The sequence below is a fragment of the Anomalospiza imberbis genome, chromosome 5, assembly GCF_031753505.1.
Source record: "Anomalospiza imberbis isolate Cuckoo-Finch-1a 21T00152 chromosome 5, ASM3175350v1, whole genome shotgun sequence".
Classification (NCBI taxonomy): Eukaryota; Metazoa; Chordata; class Aves; order Passeriformes; family Viduidae; genus Anomalospiza; species Anomalospiza imberbis.
Window position 1 is genome coordinate 50,598,934 of NC_089685.1, and position 19,566 is coordinate 50,618,499.

The following is a 19,566-nucleotide window of genomic DNA, read 5'->3' on the forward strand; positions in this document are numbered from 1 at the left end:
GGAATGTTTTTCCACAGGACCAAGTCAGATCAAGAAGGAATCCTGCCTGGCCATGGAAGAACACAAGCCTGTGTTTCAAAATGTTTTGAAGCAAGACCCGGTAAGAGTGCTGGTGACAGTGAAAAGCCCAACTGGCTTGGCTGAGCAGTGACAAAGGAGGGGACAGCCCCTCCAGGGGTGGTGTGGCTGCTCCCTCGCTGTAACTGCTTTGCTGTGCCTTTAGGAAGCGGACCAGGAAAAGAAAAACAATCAAGAGCGGAGTGAGGAAGCTCCAGCTGTGGTTCCCAGCAGGAAAGGTAAGGGAGTTTTATTGAACACCTTCATATTACCGCAGCACGAGCTGAGTCCAGAGTTGTGTAGAGAGGTGCAGGGAGATGCCTGTCCCACACCAAGTGTGAGCAGAGGCTTTTGTTTCAGGATTTGGTTCCTGCAGTTGGAGATCAAAATGAAGAGAAGAGCAAAATCTGCTCTTATTTCTGCAGATACTGATCTAACCAGATCCCACATTCCTCTGGACAGGAGGCAAATTCTTAGCTGTAAAGAAATATTTGAAACAGTCTGGCACTCCTGCTCTCCCCAGAGATTTGTAAAAGAAGCATCTCTGTGCTATCCATGATACAGAGGAGCACGATGTTGTTTCTCCTTAGACATACTCACTTTTCAAATCACCTCCTCTTTTGCCTTTGGAGATCACTAAAAGCTGATGAGGTAGTAAATTGCATAACAGCCTGAAGCAAAAACCTGCCATTTTGGGGCTTTGTACAAGTGGCAATGCTGTGGTGCCTCACAACAAATTAGAACCTGAGGCACACAAGTTCTTTTCAGTGGTGAAAGCCTAACACTGGCAATCTTGACCAGGGGCTTCTGTGGAAGCTTAAAAGACTCTCACAGGTTGGTTTGGAGAGGCTATTTTTTCACTTTGGTCTGAAAATGTGGGTTTTTTGTCTCTTCTCAGGGAGTTCACCCACTGCAGGTGGCATTAAAGGAGATAAAACAAAGCAAAATGAGCCGTAAGTGTTTTGACTGTTAATGATCACCTGCAGGTATGAATTTAAAGCCACAGTCTTAGCCATGGTTCTTTTTTCTTCTCCTACAGTGACTCCCCAAATGAGAAGGAAGTGGAGGTAAGTCTTAACTGCTTGTATCCTGAAGTATTTCAGATACCAGATCTTGTAGATAAACTCTGATTATTATCTTCTCCTATGTAAAAGAATGATCCAGCTTCAACTGGATGTCTTTCTGTAGGCTAACTTCTGTACTCTCTTTCCAAGCCTAATGGAAATTTTTGCAGGAGATGGGATGGAGAAAGGTGGAAATCTGTAAAATTGAACAAAGACTTGTCACTACTGTGACATTTGTTTGCAAGCTTGAAGGAGCATAGCTGTGACCTCCTCCCAGGCAGAATGTGCTGATTTAAGACAGTTTTGTCAAAAGGCACAGATGGCAGAGTGTGCTGCCAGGATGTCACCTCTTCTGGCTGCACAACGTTCCCACCATCACTACAGATGGGAAGACCTGCTTTAAGGAAGTGGGTCATGTTCACTTATTCTTCTGTATCTCTCCTAAACTTTGGTCACAGGGTTTAGTCCCAAATGTCATGTCAGTGTCTAAATCTACTTAAACTTCTGCATCACTTGGATTCCTCTGAAATCTTTTCTTCTCCCACAACAGGCTGAATTTCTGAGGCTGTCTTTAGGCTTTAAGTGTGACTTGTTTACCTTGGACAAAAGAGTGAAGCTTGAAGAGAGGTCCCGAGACCTGGCTGAAGAAAACTTGAAAAAGGAGATCACAAATGCTGTGAATATGTTAGAGGTCAGTATTGGCCAGGGCTGGTAGGGTCCATGGGATAAGTAGATGTGAGTGTCTCTCTTCAAACAGCTCTTTAAAGGGGGGATGTGTGCATGGGATACATGATGAGCAAATATGAAAGAAGTTCTGGAGCAATGCAGTTGAAATACAAGAGATTACAAGGGATAACCTTGATCCAAATGCATTGCGTGCTCAAGCAGCGGAGATTTTTTTCTGTTGCACAAAGCTTCAGCTGCTTTTATGCTCCAGTCTCTGCCCACTGGAGCTCTGTATCCAAATTACACTGATTAAGGATGTTGATGTGGGCCTGAACGCAGCTCCTCAGTGTCAACAGCTCAACCCTTCATTCTCTGTTAATAATTCACACCAGTTTTCATACTAATGTGTGCTCTTAGGCATTAGTTCCTTTGTGTGAAGAAGATAACCAGGCACAGGAGATCATTAAGAAGCTGCAGAAAAGTCTGCAGTTCCTTAGCCAATATGCAGCTCGAGTTGCCAGCAGAGCAGAGATGTTGGGAGCTATTAATCAGGTAACACTTTCCATCCAAAAGTACTTTGTAAAAAGCTAAAACCTTCTAGCTGCAAAGGGATAGCCACATCTTCTTTCTGGGCTTATGGTTCCAGGACTGAGTTTGGGAATCTGGTGTGTGCAGTGTAGACTGGTCCGGACAGCTTAGTCTGGGCCTTATCTTCTCACTCTGTGTCCTTACAAGGAATCCCAGGCACTGGGAGCAGCTATGCTGCACTAGAACTGTGCAAAAACCCACAGCAGAAATAAGGTTCTGCTTGGGGAAAAAAAAAAAAAAGACTTTTCAGCAGTGAGATGTACAAAATACCAAGCAGTGTGGTAACAATGGCCTTGATGCTGCAAAGGTGGTTCTGTGCCTTATGGAAAGGACAGCTAATCAGCTAAATCTATGGAAAGTCACAAAGCCCTGCTCAAATGTTAGGTGTAGTTGTGTATAACACCCCAGAGCAGCACAAAAATATGGCTTGGCAATACCAGCAAATGCATGGTGGCAGCTGAGACTGTAGATCAGAGGAGATGATGATGAGTTGTAAGAGCTTGGAAAACTGAAGACTGATTTATTATTTTGCAACAAAAGTGATCCCCAGAGAAATGAAACCTCTGTAGCATGTGCCAGGACTGGGGTTGTAGTGAAGCTTTGAAAGGGAGGATAAAAGCAGATGCTGGAGGGGGAAATCTCCAAAGATGAGGCAGTTCTTGAGAGCTGCTGCTTTCCCTGCTCCCTCAGGAGAGCCGGGTAAGCAAAGCTGTGGAGGTGATGATCCAGCACGTGGAGAACCTGAAGCGCATGTACGCCAAAGAACATGCCGAGCTCGAGGAGCTCAAGCAGGTCCTGCTCCAGAACGAGAGGTCCTTCAGCTCCCTTGGAGACAGAGGTAACCAGGAAAAGCCTCTTTCCCCTTGCTAGCACCTGCCAGACAAACCCTTATAGCTGCAGAATAGTTGTATAATCCCTCCACATCTTAGGGTGATAGAATTATATGGTTGTTTTATCCCTCCTTCTAAAAAGGGGTGGGAAATAGCCAACTATTAACACTATGAAAAGCAGCTCTCTGAAGTTAAACTTGTACTTAAGCTATCATGGATCTCGGGGGGTGTGTGTCTGGGACCACTGCAAGTACACAGGAATGTCCTGGCTTTCAGCAAAGTGCATGGCGTATGCTGGTGGTAATCTTGTTTCTTGTGAGCAGTAGGTTTGGGTGCTTGTTCACAGTAGCTATTTCTGGGCAGCTGAGCTTTGGCTGCTCTCTACAGATGCACACTCTACAGATACAGAAATTACAGATGTAATTTCTACATGGGAATTACCAACCCTTAAGTGCAGGGGGCCTCTATTTCCCCTTCTAAGCAGCCAGGTTTGCAGCCAGGGCTGTGCACTTGTAGCTTTGCCAGAGAAGTATTAAATTCTTCTGAAAAATAGCATGTGTTTTTTAAACACCAAAAGGGAAATCTTCCACAACATAAAATCCTTGCAGGAGCCTTTTAAATTCAGTCCTGTAAAAGGACACTACCTCAATAATAGAATATATTTTATAATGACAGAAGCTGATGCTTGCAGAGGATGGGGTAATGTGTGAATGTTATGAACTTAGCTAATGAAATAGGAAGCTTTTTCCTGAGACTTCATTTCTGCTTTCTGAGAGTGCTTTGCTTAAACATACACTGCAGAAAGTCAGACCTTAGGCTGCAAATTAAACTCACTGCACTCCTGTAAGCAGCAAACTCCTCCTGTAAAGCTCTGATGTTTGATCTCTTGACAGATGAATCTGTGAATAAGAAGCTACCAGGTCCTTTTAATTTTAAGGTAATGGTCCTTACATGAAATTTCAAAAATTTTTAAGAGTGTGTGTGTGTTTTTCTTTGCTTTATGTGCTGGTGCTCTGCTGCATGCTTGACTTGGTGTTTTTCTGTCACAAATATGGACTGGTGTCATCAAACATGAGGATCTACTTTTCAGGCACCCCACCAATCTTCTAAGTGGTCCCCCTTAGAAGATGAAGGTGAAATGGTTGGGCTCTCACTGACTGGTTAAAAAATATTGTTCATGCATGGTTCTCTTGGAATTAAAGGAAGATTTAGCACAAAAATATGGGAGCAGCTCAGACTGAGTGTAGGAATTCCTGTGAGTGAGGTTAGGGACATTTAGTTACCTTCAATGTCGGTGTTTTGCTGGAAGCTGTGCAGCCAGCCTCACTCAGGTGGGCAGAAATCACTTACTGTGGAAAGATGCTGCTTGAAAGATCTGATTTGATCTGCACTTGAGATAGGATTCTTTGTGCGTCACTTCACGCTAAGTGTCAGCATCTTTTTTTTAATGTAGTTTGCACAAAACAGATGGTATTTTATGTACTCAGTGGGTAACCCAGTTGTGCCTTGCTAAGAGCCAGTAATGCCTCTTATTTGTGTAGCCCTCGTCAGCCCTGCGGAGAGTTAGCATTGCAACAGTGCCCAGGAGTGCTGGGAATGCAGGGATTGGGGTGCCACTGGTAAGTAGGGACTGCTGGAGGGATGCTGAGGTGCTTCACCTCCCCAAAACTGGCTGGGATAAAGCATTAGAATGCCAGTGCAGTAAATGTGGCAAATTTCTCCTCCAGGCCCAGTTCTACGAACCCAATGGGGATGAACGGAGTGACAGATTCAGCAGGAGATCAAGCAGTTGGTAAAGTCACCTGGGCTTGTCTTTGAATGGGGGAAATATTTTTCAACTCTAACTGTGCCTGTAGTAAGCAGTTTATGGAGCATCTTGGGGTATAATAATGTTTAGGCTACACCTTTCACATTAGTTTTATGTGCTACAATAGGTAAATGAGCCTTGTGAGCTCACCTTTTTTATTTATTGAGCATTGAGAGCTTTAAAAAAAATCCCTCAACTTTCTTGCTTTGGAACAAAAATGTGAAATCTAAATATCTACAGCAGAAGGATCTGTAGTTTTGTTTGGTTTTGTTTGGGTTTGTTTTTTTAATGATCCTAACTTCAAGCAATTAAATTTGTAAGTTATTTGTCTGAGGTCAACCAAATGAGTAGGCTGCTGCTAAATTTCTGATTTTCTGTTCTCTATCTGCTGGGGAAAATCAGACAAATTTGCTTAACACATGGCAGGGGCAGGCTAGGGGTGAAGCAGAATGAGAAGCGTCCTTCGTTGCAGAGGTTTCTCAGCACCTATTCCTGGGCAGAGTATGAAGAGGAGCCTTTTGAAACCAAGTAAGTTCAGCAGCAGCCTCCTCCCAGGTGTGCTGGTTTAGTTTTTAATGAGCTTTTAATTCACCACCTGGTCAGGGCTATAAAGCCAAGCTGTTGTGAATTGGGCAAAGCTTTGGAGCTGTTGATTCTTGTTTACAGGAATGAGCAGTTGGAATCGCCTGCTGAAGTGCAGGAACAACCAGCTAGGAAGGAAAGTGTCTCTGAGAAAGGAAAATACCCACCCAAATGGACTCTGGAGTCAATGTAAGTTTCTTTCAGAAGTTAAAGCCATGTTTGGGAGGTGCACATGGGAAGAGGGTTCAAACAAAAGGCCAGGACTTTCAGTGCTTTGTCTGAGCAAGATTTCTTGCCACTCTTGCAAGGCAGTTTTTGTGACTCCTCTTCAGAACCAGTGTGTGAGGTACAGGGAGCATGGGTGGATGGGTGAGCTGGGCCAGCTTATCAAGAATTTGCTTCCTTGACTGTATTTTAAACACAGAACAGAAGCTCCCCCTGCACAGTTCCCAAAACAGTAACAACCTGTCACTTTCAATGTTTGTGGGATCTAGTTTGCTTTAAGGCTTGGTGGGGTGGGAAGAGTTGCACGTTTTGGGGAAACACTGAAGGGCTCTGTGCTTTCCTGCCCTGCCAGGTGCAATTCGATGTCAGCATGGGCATCCCACTTCAAGGCTTCCTTTTGCAACGCTAACAAAACCCTCTGGGTGTCCGTGTCCATCCTGGTCCTGCTGGCTGCTCTCACGAGCTTCCTGACGGGGCTGTCCCTGCAGAGGCCAGCGGATGCAGCCCCCGTGGGCACTGGGGACTCCTGGAGGTCGCTGCAGCAGCTGCTGTGGCCCTACACAGGACTGCAACACAACGGCCCTCCCCCGGTATAGCCCCGGCTGCGCTGCCAGGGCTGCGCTGCCACGCTCTGCAGGACAGGAGGTGAAGCTGGCATTATTTAAGGTTACATGTCTGGATCTGTTTTGTTGGGTTGTGGGTATTTTTGGGGGGGAGAGATGAGGGTTTTTTTTTTTTTTCTTTAAAGCATGACTTGAAATTAAAAAAAAAAAAAAAAACTTTTTTCCTATTCTGACAAAAGTCATCTTTAAACGTAGCTAAAAGGGTCTCAGTTCTGTTGAGGTTTACAATAGAACAGCAATTTTGAACGTAGCTAACAATAAACATGTCTAGGTGGTCTAGCCACAATTGAATAGAGAATTTATTTTGCTTGAACAAAGATAAAATGTTTGCATTTCAGAACCTGTTTCAATGTTTTGAATAGAAAAGGATTTAAGACTTGAAATGTAACTTTATTGAAAGCTTTTGATAATAAAGTTTTAAAGGAAAGCCTGTAGTATCTAAGAGTATGCTAAAACTCTGGTAGCAAGGAGCAGCTGATACACAGAATCAATGAACAGGAAGCCAGCTCTTCGCACTTTATCCATGGCTTCACTGCTGGCAGAATCCTTGAGCATGTGGTAGAGCGTGGAGTGAAATTCAGCCTCTTCTTCCAGCTCTTCTGAAAAAGCTTCACTGGTTTCAGTGAGCTTGAGGCTTTGCACTTTCTCACCATTGAACATGAAAAGAGACCAGTCGCTGTCTTTGGCAGGACCTGCTGTGAGATGTTCCCTTACCTGTTGCAGGAAGAAATGCACGGTGAGGTGAAGCCTGTGCCGTGGTCAGAGTACAAATTCTAATATTTGTGCATCACATGCATTTCACCTGAGAGCGAGAAAGCCACTGCAGCCTTCAGCAGTGGGGTGTGTCACCTTTCTCCAGCCACACGTGGGAGCGTTTGCCTGGCTGGGAGAAGTTTTAACCATGTGTTTTAGTTCACAGGTGGAGACAAACCAACACTGAGGCTCCTTATTCCCTCCTTTGCAGCAGGGAGCAAAAGAAACCCTACAGGCAGGAAGGAAGTCCCAGCTGTTCTTTCCAAAGCTGGCAGAGCAGATTGATTTTCAAGGGGCCTCTGAGAGCGTGAAGCTCTGTCACTCCAGGTCTGGCTAAGGCTAAAGCCTCCCTTGGTGGCGTACCAGCTCCATTTTCCTTAGCAAGTGTCTTTGTTGGACTTGTGTCCCCTGAGAGCTCCCAGGTGCAGTCTGTGACACTGACCTGAGGCAGGGGCTGAAGCCAGCACGGGTGAGTTAATTGTTCCTGACTGGGGAAGGGGTCAGTGCTGGTCTGCTCTGGGACTTTGGTGGGACTCCACAAACCTTGAACACGACTTGCTCTGGCCCTGCTTCTCCATTCCACTTGCTGTGAGCAAAAGCAAAAGCAGCTGCAAGCAGAGCCATCTGTTGATAGGCCTTCACTTCTGCCAGGGCAGCCTGCAGTGCACAGTACAAATCAGACACACAGATCTCTGATTCCTGGTGTTACAGCAGTGCCAGGGCCTGCTTTACTCAGTCCCTGGCTCAGCTGGCAGCACAGCAGCTCCCAGTGCAGGAAAGGGTGACCTGAGTGAAAAACAGGAAAACCCCCAGGGAACTCTGGCACTCACCTTCCTGGGCACAGGGACGTACTTGGGAGAGTACTCTGCTGGGAAAATGTTCACTCCAGCTCTTTTCAAAGCTGTTCTGAGGGCAAAAGGACTCATCCATTTTCCTGTGATATGGGAAAGCACCTCTTCCTCTTCCACCACTACTGAGGACAACATACACTGATTATCCTGTTGTACAAACCAGTGAAAGCAACTTACTGGTCATGGAAGCTCCTTTCTGGTTTAGGCTTCAAATACTGGTATTTCTGCTATGCTGGGTATGATATTATAAATCATCTGCTACTCTGGGCTGTGACCTTTCATTTACAGATCCTAAGAAAGCCAGCTTTGTGTAGGAATCAGAAATGACACCGGTGTACTGATGTGTGCACCAATGAACAGATGGATCATCACAAGCAGCTTTGAACTTTGAGAAGAAACAAGGGGCATTAGTAGCAGGCTGCTAGAGATCCCTGTGTTTCTCTTGGTAGAGCTGGGAGGAGAGAGGAACACTTTTCAGCTCTCTAACAGTGGAACGGGCTTGAAATCAGCAAGGCAAAAGCAGCAGCAAAGCACTGACTGAAACTTTGCAGAGCAAATGCACAGATGCTGTCTCATAGTAAATAACTGAAATTAAATAACCAGTGCAGTGCTTGGAAAGGAAGAGAGATTCAAATTGCTCTTGTGGAAGCATCCCAAACTCTTAATCAGGGACACAGTAATAATGATGGGGATTTTTAACTGCAAATGTTTGATTAAAAGATGATTGACAGTACCTTAATTTGTATCTGAATGGTTGCAAAGACTGCAGTCACTGTGAAGAGTCCTTCATCCACACCAGCAGGGTGCAATTCCCAGGCCTGATAGGGCAGGTTCAGGTGAGCATCCTGGAGAAGGGCTACTGTATAAAAGGCACTCATGCTAAAGGTGATGCTCTTTTCTTCTGCTTCATAGGTTATCTTGCTGATGCCATCAGTTCTCCACTGCTGGCCTGGACAAAGAGGATGGAAAGATGTACATGGAAGGCTTCTGCTAGTAATGCTGAAGTAAAACAATACCAAAAAAAGTAATAATAAAAAAAACCTTTAAAATCCCCAGATCAATTAACATTGACATCCCCAAACTATTTCTGGGTTCCAACTTGGTCCTTATCTTTATGGCTGGATTCTAACAACAGTCCAACTCGGGTATAAATTCCACTATTGAAATTTAAAATAAGTTTATGTTCCAAGTTCATACCTGCAGGATCCCATCGGGCTAGCACAGGCCCTTTAAAATAAATGACATTATCAGGGAGCCTCAGGGTTATCTGTACTGCCTCCTGTGTGCCATCTTCAGCCTCTCCTGGGGAATAGGGATACACCTCCAATCCAACATCCAGCAGCTTTGGCAAGAGAGGACAAGGACAGGTAAGGGGTACATCAGAAAGTGCAGGTTTTTTTCCTTTGAGTTCATCTAACATTGCAAAGCTTTTTAATGCCCCATTTAAAATGGCTTGCTAATATTGCACGTTTCCAAGTACACGTTTGAAGGCAGTGGAGGAGTGGCTACCACGAGGTCTTGGAACCCTTCCTGTGCTGCTGCAGGCACCCTCAGGCAGGGCCACAGCGCGGGCACAGCCACTTCTCACAGAGCCGCAGCCTCAGGAAGCAGGAGCAGGGGAGGCAAAGGCAGCTGTAATTCCACTCTGTCCCCACCGTGGCAGGGGGAGGAGAGGCCACAGGGGCTGGGAATGAACAGCCTGGGCCTCTCCCCTGCCCACAGTCCTGCCCTCCGAGTCTGGCTTTTTGGGAACTTGGCTCATTAAAGGTTTCCAGCTTCACAGTGCAGCTGTGGGCTAGATCAGTGCTAGAGGAAGCCAGTGACCACAGTCCTCAACCAGCCTGCAGAGCCTGGAGCGGACCAGCAGAGATTTTTGGTACCACTGTGCTTTTACCCTTCACAAATGAGAAACTGATGACTTGCAAACCTTGCCTGGGTAGTCTGCTGCTCAGAAGCCGTGTGCGGTGCATGTGACAGCAGTGACAAACCTCGGGAGCAGCTCCTCAGGGGCACCAGGGGCTGACCCCTGTCCTCCCTCACCTCCACCATGCTCCAGTCCCCGACGTCCTGGGCCTGGGGCGGCAGCTGCAGGGCAGAGATGTGGTACACGCCCCCCACGGGCACCAGCTGCTGCACATCCACGGCTTTTGGTGCCTCTTCTCTGCCTCCCGGCTCCTCCTGCAGCAGGGCCTCCTCTTCTGCAAAGTTCACCAGACAGCAGCGTGAGCCGGGCGCTCGGACTCACCGACGTTCCCCGCTCCCGCTCCTCCCTGAGCGCTGGGCGCGCTTCGCTCTGCAGCGTTTCAGCCCCATCTGCTGGCGCTGCTCAGCGCTCTCGGAAAGGGGCGACGGGCAGGGCTGGGCAGTGGAAAGCGCTCCTGCGCTTGGGGCTGAGCTTCGGCACTGGTAGCCAGGTCCAAACGCTTTCTATGGGAATAAGGTTTCACTGACAAAAGGAGTCCGGTATTACCCACAGAAGAATTCCACAAACACAATTAAACAGTGGATTCTGGACAGGTTTAGTAAGATTGTATTGATATGAAAAGAAATGAGGCAAGTAACATATCAAAATAAATAAAAATAAGGCACCAAAAGGTCGTGGGCTGAAGGTGAAAAACATATGATAATTATGAGGAGCAAGAGGGATTTAACATGAAATACAATTTTCAGATAACAAAAATAATTACATACATATATATCACATAAAAGAATAAATTTGAGGTTTAATTAATTGGAAAATGATAGTAAAAGGCAGAAACACTGCAGACAAAAATGGCCATAAATATTTTCTTTCAAAAAGCCAAACCAGCCCACATAAACCATCGCAAGGGATGGGACAGGAGGAGAGGAGTTACTGTTGACAGGAATCAAGAAAAAAGTGTTCAATATTGTAAAGCATCTACTGTAATGGTTATGAAATTTGCTCTGAGAGAATGAGACCAAATCAAAAAATGACAACTCTAAACACTGTAAAGTGAAGCTAAATTATGCCAGTATTTTACAGTTGTTTTATTTAAGTCAGTACCACAAGAAAACTCACTCTTATTAAACCAGAGGACAACACCACAACACTGGAGACATTTGTAACTTATGTGGGACAGACAAAAGAGTTTTATTTCCTAAATTAGGCCCTCTCACTTTAAGCACCCATTCAGGTAACACTCAGCAACACCCCACACTACACGAATGCCTACCATGATATGCATTGGTATCGTCATTTTCTGAGGAATTAAATCTCCCCAGAGCCTGGCAGATTCATAAAGATGGTGTGTCTCACCCATAAACAATGTATAATAATACATATATCTGTATAAACATGATAAACAAGTACATAAGCATAAATAATAGAGAAATAAAAATAAGTGTGGGGACAAACTCCATTTTCCTATCTGTCCTGCTATCTCCCCACATGATTTAACAATCATTAATAGAAATGTCAACAAAACCTAAGTGTTATCAAAACTTTCCTATATTTACAAACTTTGCTCCGTTCACATGGCAATATTGCAGTTTTTCCAGGGATCGGGGAATGGCCTGGGTTGGAAGGGACCTTGAAGCGCAGTTTCAGTGTCACAGGCCGGTGGCCGTCCCGCGGCCCAGGGCCGGCATGTCCCGGGATGCTGCCGCAGCTCCCGCTCCGTTCCTGCACTCGGGGCAGCTGCAGGAATTGTCTCCTCCCGTCCCGTCCCGTCCCGTCCCTGCTGATGCCCCCGTCGGGCTGGAGCACCGGGATCCCAGTGTGCGCTCACGGACCCATCCAGCAGCAGGATGGGAGCCCCAGGGACAGACAAACCGGGAGCGGGAGCAGAGAGGACACAGGAAGAAAAGGAAGAACAGGGTGTGGGATGGAGATGAAATAAAAACAGCTGGGAAGGGCAGCACGACAGAGAGGAATTAAAAAAGAGTAGGGACAGGGAATGGGACAGAAGGATCCAGTGAGAAACAATGGCACGGGGAACAGGACAGAGCAACAGGGAATAAAAAGGAACACGAGAAGGACAAATAAAAAGATTGGTAAACACACAGGAAGGACAGAAGGATAAAAAGAGGGAAGCAAGGACAGAGAGAGAAAGTGACCACGGCAGGTGGGTGTGGGGGGAAGGTGCAGCAGAGGGATGGAGAAAGAGAGGGATGGGCAGCAGGACAGAGGGTTATGAAGAGAAGAATACAGCAAGGGAGAAGGACTGAGCAGCAAATGCAGACTGGTACAGGCAGAAGGACAATGAGATGGTGTCCCAGATTGCGAGGCAATCTGTATGGCAGCTGTCTTCTGTTAAGTGGGCAGTTTTCCTTATCTCTTTCACAACCAATTCTCCCTCTCAGGAGACATCTGCTGATAATGGGCCATTGAACGTCACTGCATGACTGATAAAAGTTACAGCATCCCATTGTGAGATGCTCTGCCCAGAGGGAGGAGCCTAGCATCCCTACCTGGATATAATCTGAGTTTTTGGGACACCAGACTTAGACTTTTCCACTGGATTCCCAGCAGCCATTCCAATTTGGACAGCTACCAACACCCTGACCAAAAAGGGTGTCAGGTTGTATTCTGACTCTGTCAGTGGTTTTTCTTTTGTATTATTGCATGTATTTTATTTTCTTTTTGACTTTTCCTAATAAATTGTATTTCTGACTTGGAGTCTTTCACTGATTTTGTTTTCAAACCAGAACAGATGGACAAAGAAATACTGTCACGGTGCAGGACAAAGGAAAAGGGAGAGGAAGGAAGAAGGAAAGATAAAGATGCGAGCCTCTCCCTGCTCCAGCTGTGAAACACACCCTGGTGACTCCTGTGTATTATGGCCATCCTGTGAACTGCAGCCTGGTGTCTCAGTCTGGGCTAATCCAGCTTCACAGGACAGCATTTAAATTTTTTTTCAGCAATTCAGAAAGAAAATTTACTCTGCACCAGTCAAGTAAATCCATGTGATCTTGAGGCAAAAGCTGGATCTTTTCTTCTGTAGAAACTGACACACTCCTACAACTCTGATAACATGGCTACATTCTAAATGTGCCCCACAAGGAAATGCAGTTTTGTCTGCTTTTTGTTTGTTTGTTTGTTTGTTTAAAATGAAGAATTACCTGGAATTAAAGACTAAAATACAATAATATTCAAGAAGGTGGGAAAAATTACAGTGAAAAAGAGTTGTTTATTGACTGAGCTGGTACCTATGGTTCATATGCTGAACAAATCAAGCATGCTAAATCCCAGTGGTAGAAGTTTACATTTCATAGAAACAAGCTGTTAAAAGGTAAGACTGAGAAGAATATTCCAATGACTGAAATTCCAAAGAGCACTCCTGTCTATAAAATATTTCTTGATACCATGCAGCCTGAAACACTGAAGCTCTGCAATAGGATTTTAAAAATCACACTGAACCTGACTGAACAGAACTAAGCCATTTTTGTTACCTGGTTTGAAGAACTTGTCGGGAAAAAAAAACAAAAACAGGCTACGTAAGGCAGAACACACTAGCTTTAATTTTTAATGTAGCTACCACACAGAAGACCTGTTTTGGAATGCACCTGCTTCCAGATGGATAGGATTGCTGGAAATAAAGGCTGACATTTTTTACAAATGTCTGTAACTCATAGACTAAGTATCAAAATTATTTACATAGTATCAGAAAGCTGTGTTTAATCGTCCTCAAAATACATGAGTTTTTGCTTTTCCATCCATTTAGGCAATGTGGAAAGAGCCTCCAGGGCCCAAAATCTGTCAAGGCTGTGAGACTGCAGCACACAAATGCCATGACCACATCCTGGTTCCCTAGGAGAAAGATGACTGGAGCTACAGGTGTGTTTCATGCTGGTTGCAGGGAAGGTGTTCCATTTCAGGACTTCAAGGTTCAGAGACAGAAGAGAGAAAATTGGCATTCTGAGCAGACAGCAAAATGCTTGAATTTGTGCCAAGCACATCCTGGAAGTGCTTGGGATCTGATCTGAGGCTCTGTTTTGAAGGAGACAACAGCAGGACAAGCACTGGACACACTCGGTGACAGCTCTTCCCTGCTCCCCTGCATCTCCCTGCATCCATACATTGAGCCTTGACCAAGTTCATCTGCAGAGAAGGAGAAGATGGAACTTCATACAAGATCCTGCAGAAAGAATCTTCTGTCATTTTGTCACCCAGCAGAAATATGAGGAGCTGGATGGAAAGTCCAGTGTTTTGTCAAAAAGAACAAAGACTCCAGCTTTTTGAATCTGACACCTAACTACAGCAGAACAGAATATGGATCCCAGGAGGATGGACTGGCTTTGTGCACTGGTCAGGCACTGGAATTGCTCACAATCGCTTCTCCTCTCCCTAACTGCAGACAACTGAACACCGAGGAGTAAATCCTTTCTTTTCAATTCCAGCATCCTCCTTCTTTCAGTCCACAAACTGCTGCATCTGAACAGTCAGCCCAAAGCACATGAAAGATGCAAGCCTGATTTTAGAAGATGAAGTAATAACAACTGTTTTGTTATTCTCCAGTTGAAGATACTGCCCTACTCTGGAAGAGCAGTACAAAATACAGGGCACAAAATACCCAAACCAAAACACAAACATGAGGACATCCATATTACAGAACTCTGATGCCTGCTTAAACTCCAAAACTGTCAGGCAACATTTCTCCCACCTCTCCTCTCTGCTACCTGCTTTATGTCCCTCAGCATGGGGTTCATCACTGTTTCTCTGTCATTTGCAAAGGGCCACATCCCAAGGTCCCCAAACCCAATACTTCCCTCCCTCAACTGGACTTGATGATCCATATGGGTCCCTTCCAGCTGGGAATATTCTGTTCTGTGATTCCAGCACAAATCCAGTGAAACAGGATTGAAACAGGAATTCCTACACTCCTGGGAATGATGAGATAAACCTCCAATGGGAAGGAAATACAGGATAAACCAGGTGGTTGGTATTCTACACACTTCCTTTGGGAAGACAGACCTGAGCTGGAAAAGGTCAGCCACGTGCTTTTCATTTTGTTTCCATGACCATAATAACATCACACCCTGGAGCCACGCTAGGTAGTGCTGCAAAGGGAATTATATCCATTAGTTTACAAACTGAGAGCCTGAAACCACTTTGGAGGCACAGATATGAACCTATTTGCCTATCTAAAGAGAATGTTTAATTTTCCATGAATAAATTTAGGAAGTCTGTAATAAGAGCTGGCCTGAACTTGCTCAATGGATTTTCCTTTTAAAGGCAAAGGCAGTATTTTGTTCAGTGGGATAGATCCAAAGAGTGAATAATAACCTGAACTGCTTAGTTGAGGGGAATCTGAACAAGTTTCTCTGGTGAAAAACTCCTTTGAAGTGACCCTATTTTGATTCAAAAATATACAGCCTTTTGAGCATTACATGGTTTTATGGAGCAGATTTGGGCAAGGGGCTTAGAGGGAGCCTGGTCCTGTGAGGGACTGGTTGGACTGCTCCCGCCTGCTCTCCAAAAGTGGCTGAATTTGGAAGGATCATGGAATCATAGAATGGTTTGGGTTGGAAGGGACTTAAAAGATCCCAGTTGGCCCCTCCTGGGGCAAAGCCATGCACAGAGATGGGAGAGGAGACACTCCACTGCCTTGCAGCCTCTCCTTATTTGAATAATATATTTTGGATAATGTTGTCACAATCCTTATTTGTTTGGATTGTGACAACATTATTTACTGTATCTATAAATATCCCTCTGGCACAGGGAATAATGCACTGGATGATATTTTCCAGATGGTCTCATATTCCTGGGTGAGGTGATCCCCTGGCATCATTTGGAGAGGGAAGAAAATGGCATCTGCAGGCCCACACATCATTGTGCAAGTGGCCTTAAAATAATTCCATGTTTTTCCCTGCTCTCAGGACAAAGCAGGAAGAGCCAATTCCCTGTATTTTGTTGTGATTCCCAGGTTGAGACATAGCACCTCTCAAAATATATATCCTGCAAAAAAACTCTCAGGCACACAGGAGTCAGTGGCTTTTCTTTTCTGCTTTTTTGTCCCTCAGCCTTTCCTTAATTTTTCTTCACAAAAAATGCTTTTTCTTTTAAGAGGGGGAGGGATTTGAGGATTAGGAAATTGAAAACTTTTTTTTTGTCTTTTTTTAATTTCTCACACTTGTTTCAACACAAGAGCTGTGCAAGGCAGGCATTTGAAGTCACCACTGCTGTTCCAAACACCCAGTGTTTTCCAAGGCCTTTGGAAGGGGCAGCCTGACCAGGCAGCCAGTGGACCATGCCATGATTAGCTGCCATTAAGTTGTGCAGGTGAAGTGATCTGCCTCCTGTGGCAGGACAGGCAGGATCACCTGAGGCATGCCATGGAACTCCTTGGCTGCGTTCCCCAGGAGCCCCGTGACATTCCTGCAGGGTGGGACAGAGGGGACAGCTGGAGCTGCAGAGCTGTAGGAAGGGTTGAGGGGCAGTGTCCTGTGCAGGACCAAGATGTGTGCAATGAGATGTCCTGTCCCTGCACCTGGGATACCCTCTGGACACACAGGGATGCTGAGGAGGTGCTCTTGCAGGGGTCAGTGGGGTACAGAGCAACTGGATCAACTCCCTGAGCAGACTCCTGTGGGTGGTGTTATCCCACAGAATCCTGTTGGAGCAAGGAGGAGAGCTGGGTTCTGGAGTGGAAAAAAACAAGCAGAATTAGCCAGGTGCACCGTGCAGGTGTGCAGCAGCTTTGAGCTAACCACAGGAACTCAGGGCACACAAGCCAAACCCTGGCCAGATTATCCAAATATGTTGTGCAAATCCAAGCATATATTCTTTTGTACTGTAATAATCCTATTGATTGGTTGATTTATTGGGGGAAAACCAGAAGGTCAGCCAATAGGGGGAAACAAGTAGATGCCTCTGAGTGGCAGAGATCCCACTTTAGACCTCCAGTTGGGACACAAACCTGCATCCAGCACTGAGCCATCGGTGCCTGAGAGAAATCCTTAATATCCAAAATTTGGAAGCTAAGAGCTGGGAACCCAAGATGCCCCTGTGCCTGAAATGTCTCAGGTGTCCTCAAGGCCCCAGGAGAGCAGGAGGGGTCTCCACTGTTATTTTTACAGAGTAGTGGAGCATGTATGGGCACCTCTGGGCTCGGTGACCGTGACAGCTGAGAGCACTGGCTCCTGCTCCTGACATGCTGGCAGCCACTTCAGGAAGAGCACTGGGAAGCCCCTTTGGAGCTGTCATGGTTCACAGCCTGGCATGCTGAGAGGCTGCCCCAGGTCAGCCCCTGTTTGCTTTAATTCCCTGCTCTTTTGGGAGCTGCTTCCCAGGGGTCTGCATCTCCCTGCAGGGCGAACAGAAGGGGCTGGCAGCAGGTAACCTGTGTGTGAGGGCAGCTGCTGGGAGCAGCTCCCAGACCCTGTGCCCTGCCCTCGGCAAAGCCTCTCTTCCCTGCACGTCTTTGTGCCATTTTTTACCCCTGTGCTCTTGTGGTTACCTGTGCAGCAGCAGCACCGTGGTTTTTGGACGGCTCTCCCTCCCCAGGGGTGCTGGCAGGGCCATTTCCAGCTGTGGGGGCAGTGGGGTGGCCGTGCCCTGGGCAGGAGCACCAGCCCTGGGCAGCAAGCAGTGCCTGGCCACAGTGCTGGCCCTGGAGCTGAACGGAGCAGAAGGGCTGTAAAACACAGGAGAGGCTTTGCCCATGCCTGTGGTGTTTCTGGTTGGAGAAGAGCAGCCCTGGAAGCGTTTAGGCAGCAGGGAGGACAGGGGTAGGATGCACCAAGAGAGACCAGCCTGGCCATGCTGCAGCTGCCTGCTATCCACACCGGCAGTATTCCCAGCTCAGCCACTCTGGAAGGAGCTGGAGCTGCCTTTTTTAGGTGCCTCTACTCACAGAGTACCAGGGCTGGAAAGAGGATGGCACAGGGGCTCTGTCCTCAGCAAGGGATGGCTCCGGGGGGAGATCTGGGCTGTCAGTGCTGATGTATTGCAGGGAAGCCCCCACTGTCGCTGCTCCCAGGGCCAGGTGCTGCATCAGAGACAAAATCGGAGCTGTGGCCCCTGCTCATCCTGACATTTGCCACCTTAGAGTCATTTGATGGAAACCAGGGGAGGGCGTGAGTTTCTGTGCTTCCCTTGGAAATGGAAACCACAGCTTAGGAAAGATCCTCTGGACTTCACCTGCGCACGACACTCACGAGAGTGACCTGTCCCACTGACCACACCCAAAACACCACTACTAATGTGCACAGCTCTGCTGCCTTTAGCTTCACTTAATTTTAGCTGCATCTTATTTTGGTTCACCTATTCCAGATTGGCTGTTATTGTCTCTCTGGAGCCAGGGAAAGCAAAACTGTGCAGCGCTGGTGGAAGCTCCCGACTGCCGCAGATCTTGGAGGAGCTGCCTGCGGTGGAGGAGCCTTCTGTGGTGGGCGAGCCCTGAGCAGTTTCAGGGGAAACATGGTCACTGCAGTGTCACAGGGCAGGGCACAGCCACGTGTCCCCTCAGCAGGTGTCTCCTCCACCAGCCTGAAGGCTGCACCTGCTCCAGGCTCTTCAGCCGGGAAAACGGAGTGCCTGTCTTTGCTGTCTGCACTTCCCGGTCATGGCAGCGTGATTAATCCCTAATCCTACCCTGCTGCTGTAGGCAAGGGTGTTTTCCCTCCTCCCGTGGGCTTACGGCAGCCCTGCCTGCTGGCAGGTGAACACACACCTCAGCACTGCTCAGGACTAAGAGCCCTGCTGTGTTTACCGACTCCAAGGCTACTACGGAAAACCACTCCGGTTTTCCTGCCCGCTCCTCCTTCCTTATCAGTCCCGGGGTGGCTAAGGATGAATGATTAGAGGTAACGGCAAATATTACACCCGTGCTACCAATCCTGCTTTTCAAATGGAGCTCAAACAACATTTCACCTGACACAATGCCCAGGAAGGACGTTGGGGCTGTTGAAAGACCATTAAGCTTTAAGGAGAGGATGAGCTGCAGAAAATGTTCCATAATTAACTCAGCCACCCACAGCCTGGTGGAAACCCGGAAAACCTCAGTAAACATCGGCAGTTCTGAGTGTGAACAAAAGGACTCTATTTCACCGGTTTAATACTCACTCTAAACTCGGTAAGTGCTGTGTGCTGGCACTGGTTGTCTCAGGGGGAGTGAAAATCTTCAGTGGACCCGTCTTTCCCTGGTGTTTTGGTGGGTTTGTTGATCCTGCTCTCATGCCCCATCCCAGAGTGGAATAAATTTCCCTGGGGATGAGTAGTTTCTGCTTTACATAAGTGTTGTGGGATTTTTGGCTCATAGGGCACCTCTAGCACCTGGCAAGGTCAGTGCTTAAGCATCTGCTAATCCTTGAGATTTGGGCTCTGGCCTCTGGCTCAGGAGTCTGGAGCTCTGCCCAGCCAGACCAGAACAGACCTAAGTGGGACTAAGGAGGGATGCTACCAACAGGAAAACCAGACAGGTCTGCTGGAATTCAGCCAGACAAACACGAAACCCCTTGCAACACATAAAATAAGAATAAACCTCTGTTAAATGATTGTTGTGATCCGGCTGATGAGCACGCAATGTACCCATACCTATTCTTCTACCTGAGGATTTT

The 19,566-nt window shown here is 46.7% G+C and overlaps 2 protein-coding genes across 8 annotated transcripts in view; one reads left to right on the forward strand and one right to left on the reverse strand.

The window, feature by feature from the left end:
- The window catches only part of IRAG2 (inositol 1,4,5-triphosphate receptor associated 2), a 37,005-nt gene extending 30,134 nt beyond the window's left edge, over positions 1–6,871 (forward strand). For 5 of the 7 annotated variants that reach the window (XM_068190693.1, XM_068190689.1, XM_068190692.1 and 2 more), the window contains 13 exons: positions 18–100; positions 224–296; positions 956–1,010; positions 1,097–1,124; positions 1,672–1,812; positions 2,205–2,339; positions 3,066–3,213; positions 4,099–4,142; positions 4,747–4,824; positions 4,933–4,997; positions 5,439–5,540; positions 5,679–5,783; positions 6,172–6,782. In XM_068190693.1, the coding sequence (XP_068046794.1) occupies positions 18–100; positions 224–296; positions 956–1,010; positions 1,097–1,124; positions 1,672–1,812; positions 2,205–2,339; positions 3,066–3,213; positions 4,099–4,142; positions 4,747–4,824; positions 4,933–4,997; positions 5,439–5,540; positions 5,679–5,783; positions 6,172–6,415 (1,301 nt within the window). In that variant the 3' untranslated portion in view covers positions 6,416–6,782. Of the gene's footprint in view, positions 1–17; positions 101–223; positions 297–955; positions 1,011–1,096; positions 1,125–1,671; positions 1,813–2,204; positions 2,340–3,065; positions 3,214–4,098; positions 4,143–4,746; positions 4,825–4,932; positions 4,998–5,438; positions 5,541–5,678; positions 5,784–6,171 lie in introns of all 7 variants that reach the window. The other 2 variants (XM_068190688.1, XM_068190687.1) reach the window with 1 other exon arrangement.
- Positions 6,812–14,167, reverse strand: LOC137474908 (dynein axonemal intermediate chain 7-like). Its single transcript, XM_068191969.1, has 7 exons — positions 14,086–14,167; positions 10,087–10,286; positions 9,244–9,388; positions 8,781–8,995; positions 8,026–8,193; positions 7,739–7,852; positions 6,812–7,156 (listed from the first exon to the last, which is right to left on the reverse strand). The coding sequence occupies exons 1-7, from the start codon at positions 14,165–14,167 to the stop codon at positions 6,881–6,883; spliced, it is 1,200 nt and encodes a 399-aa protein (XP_068048070.1). The 3' UTR covers positions 6,812–6,880.
- Positions 14,168–19,566: the final 5,399 nt, after the last annotated feature.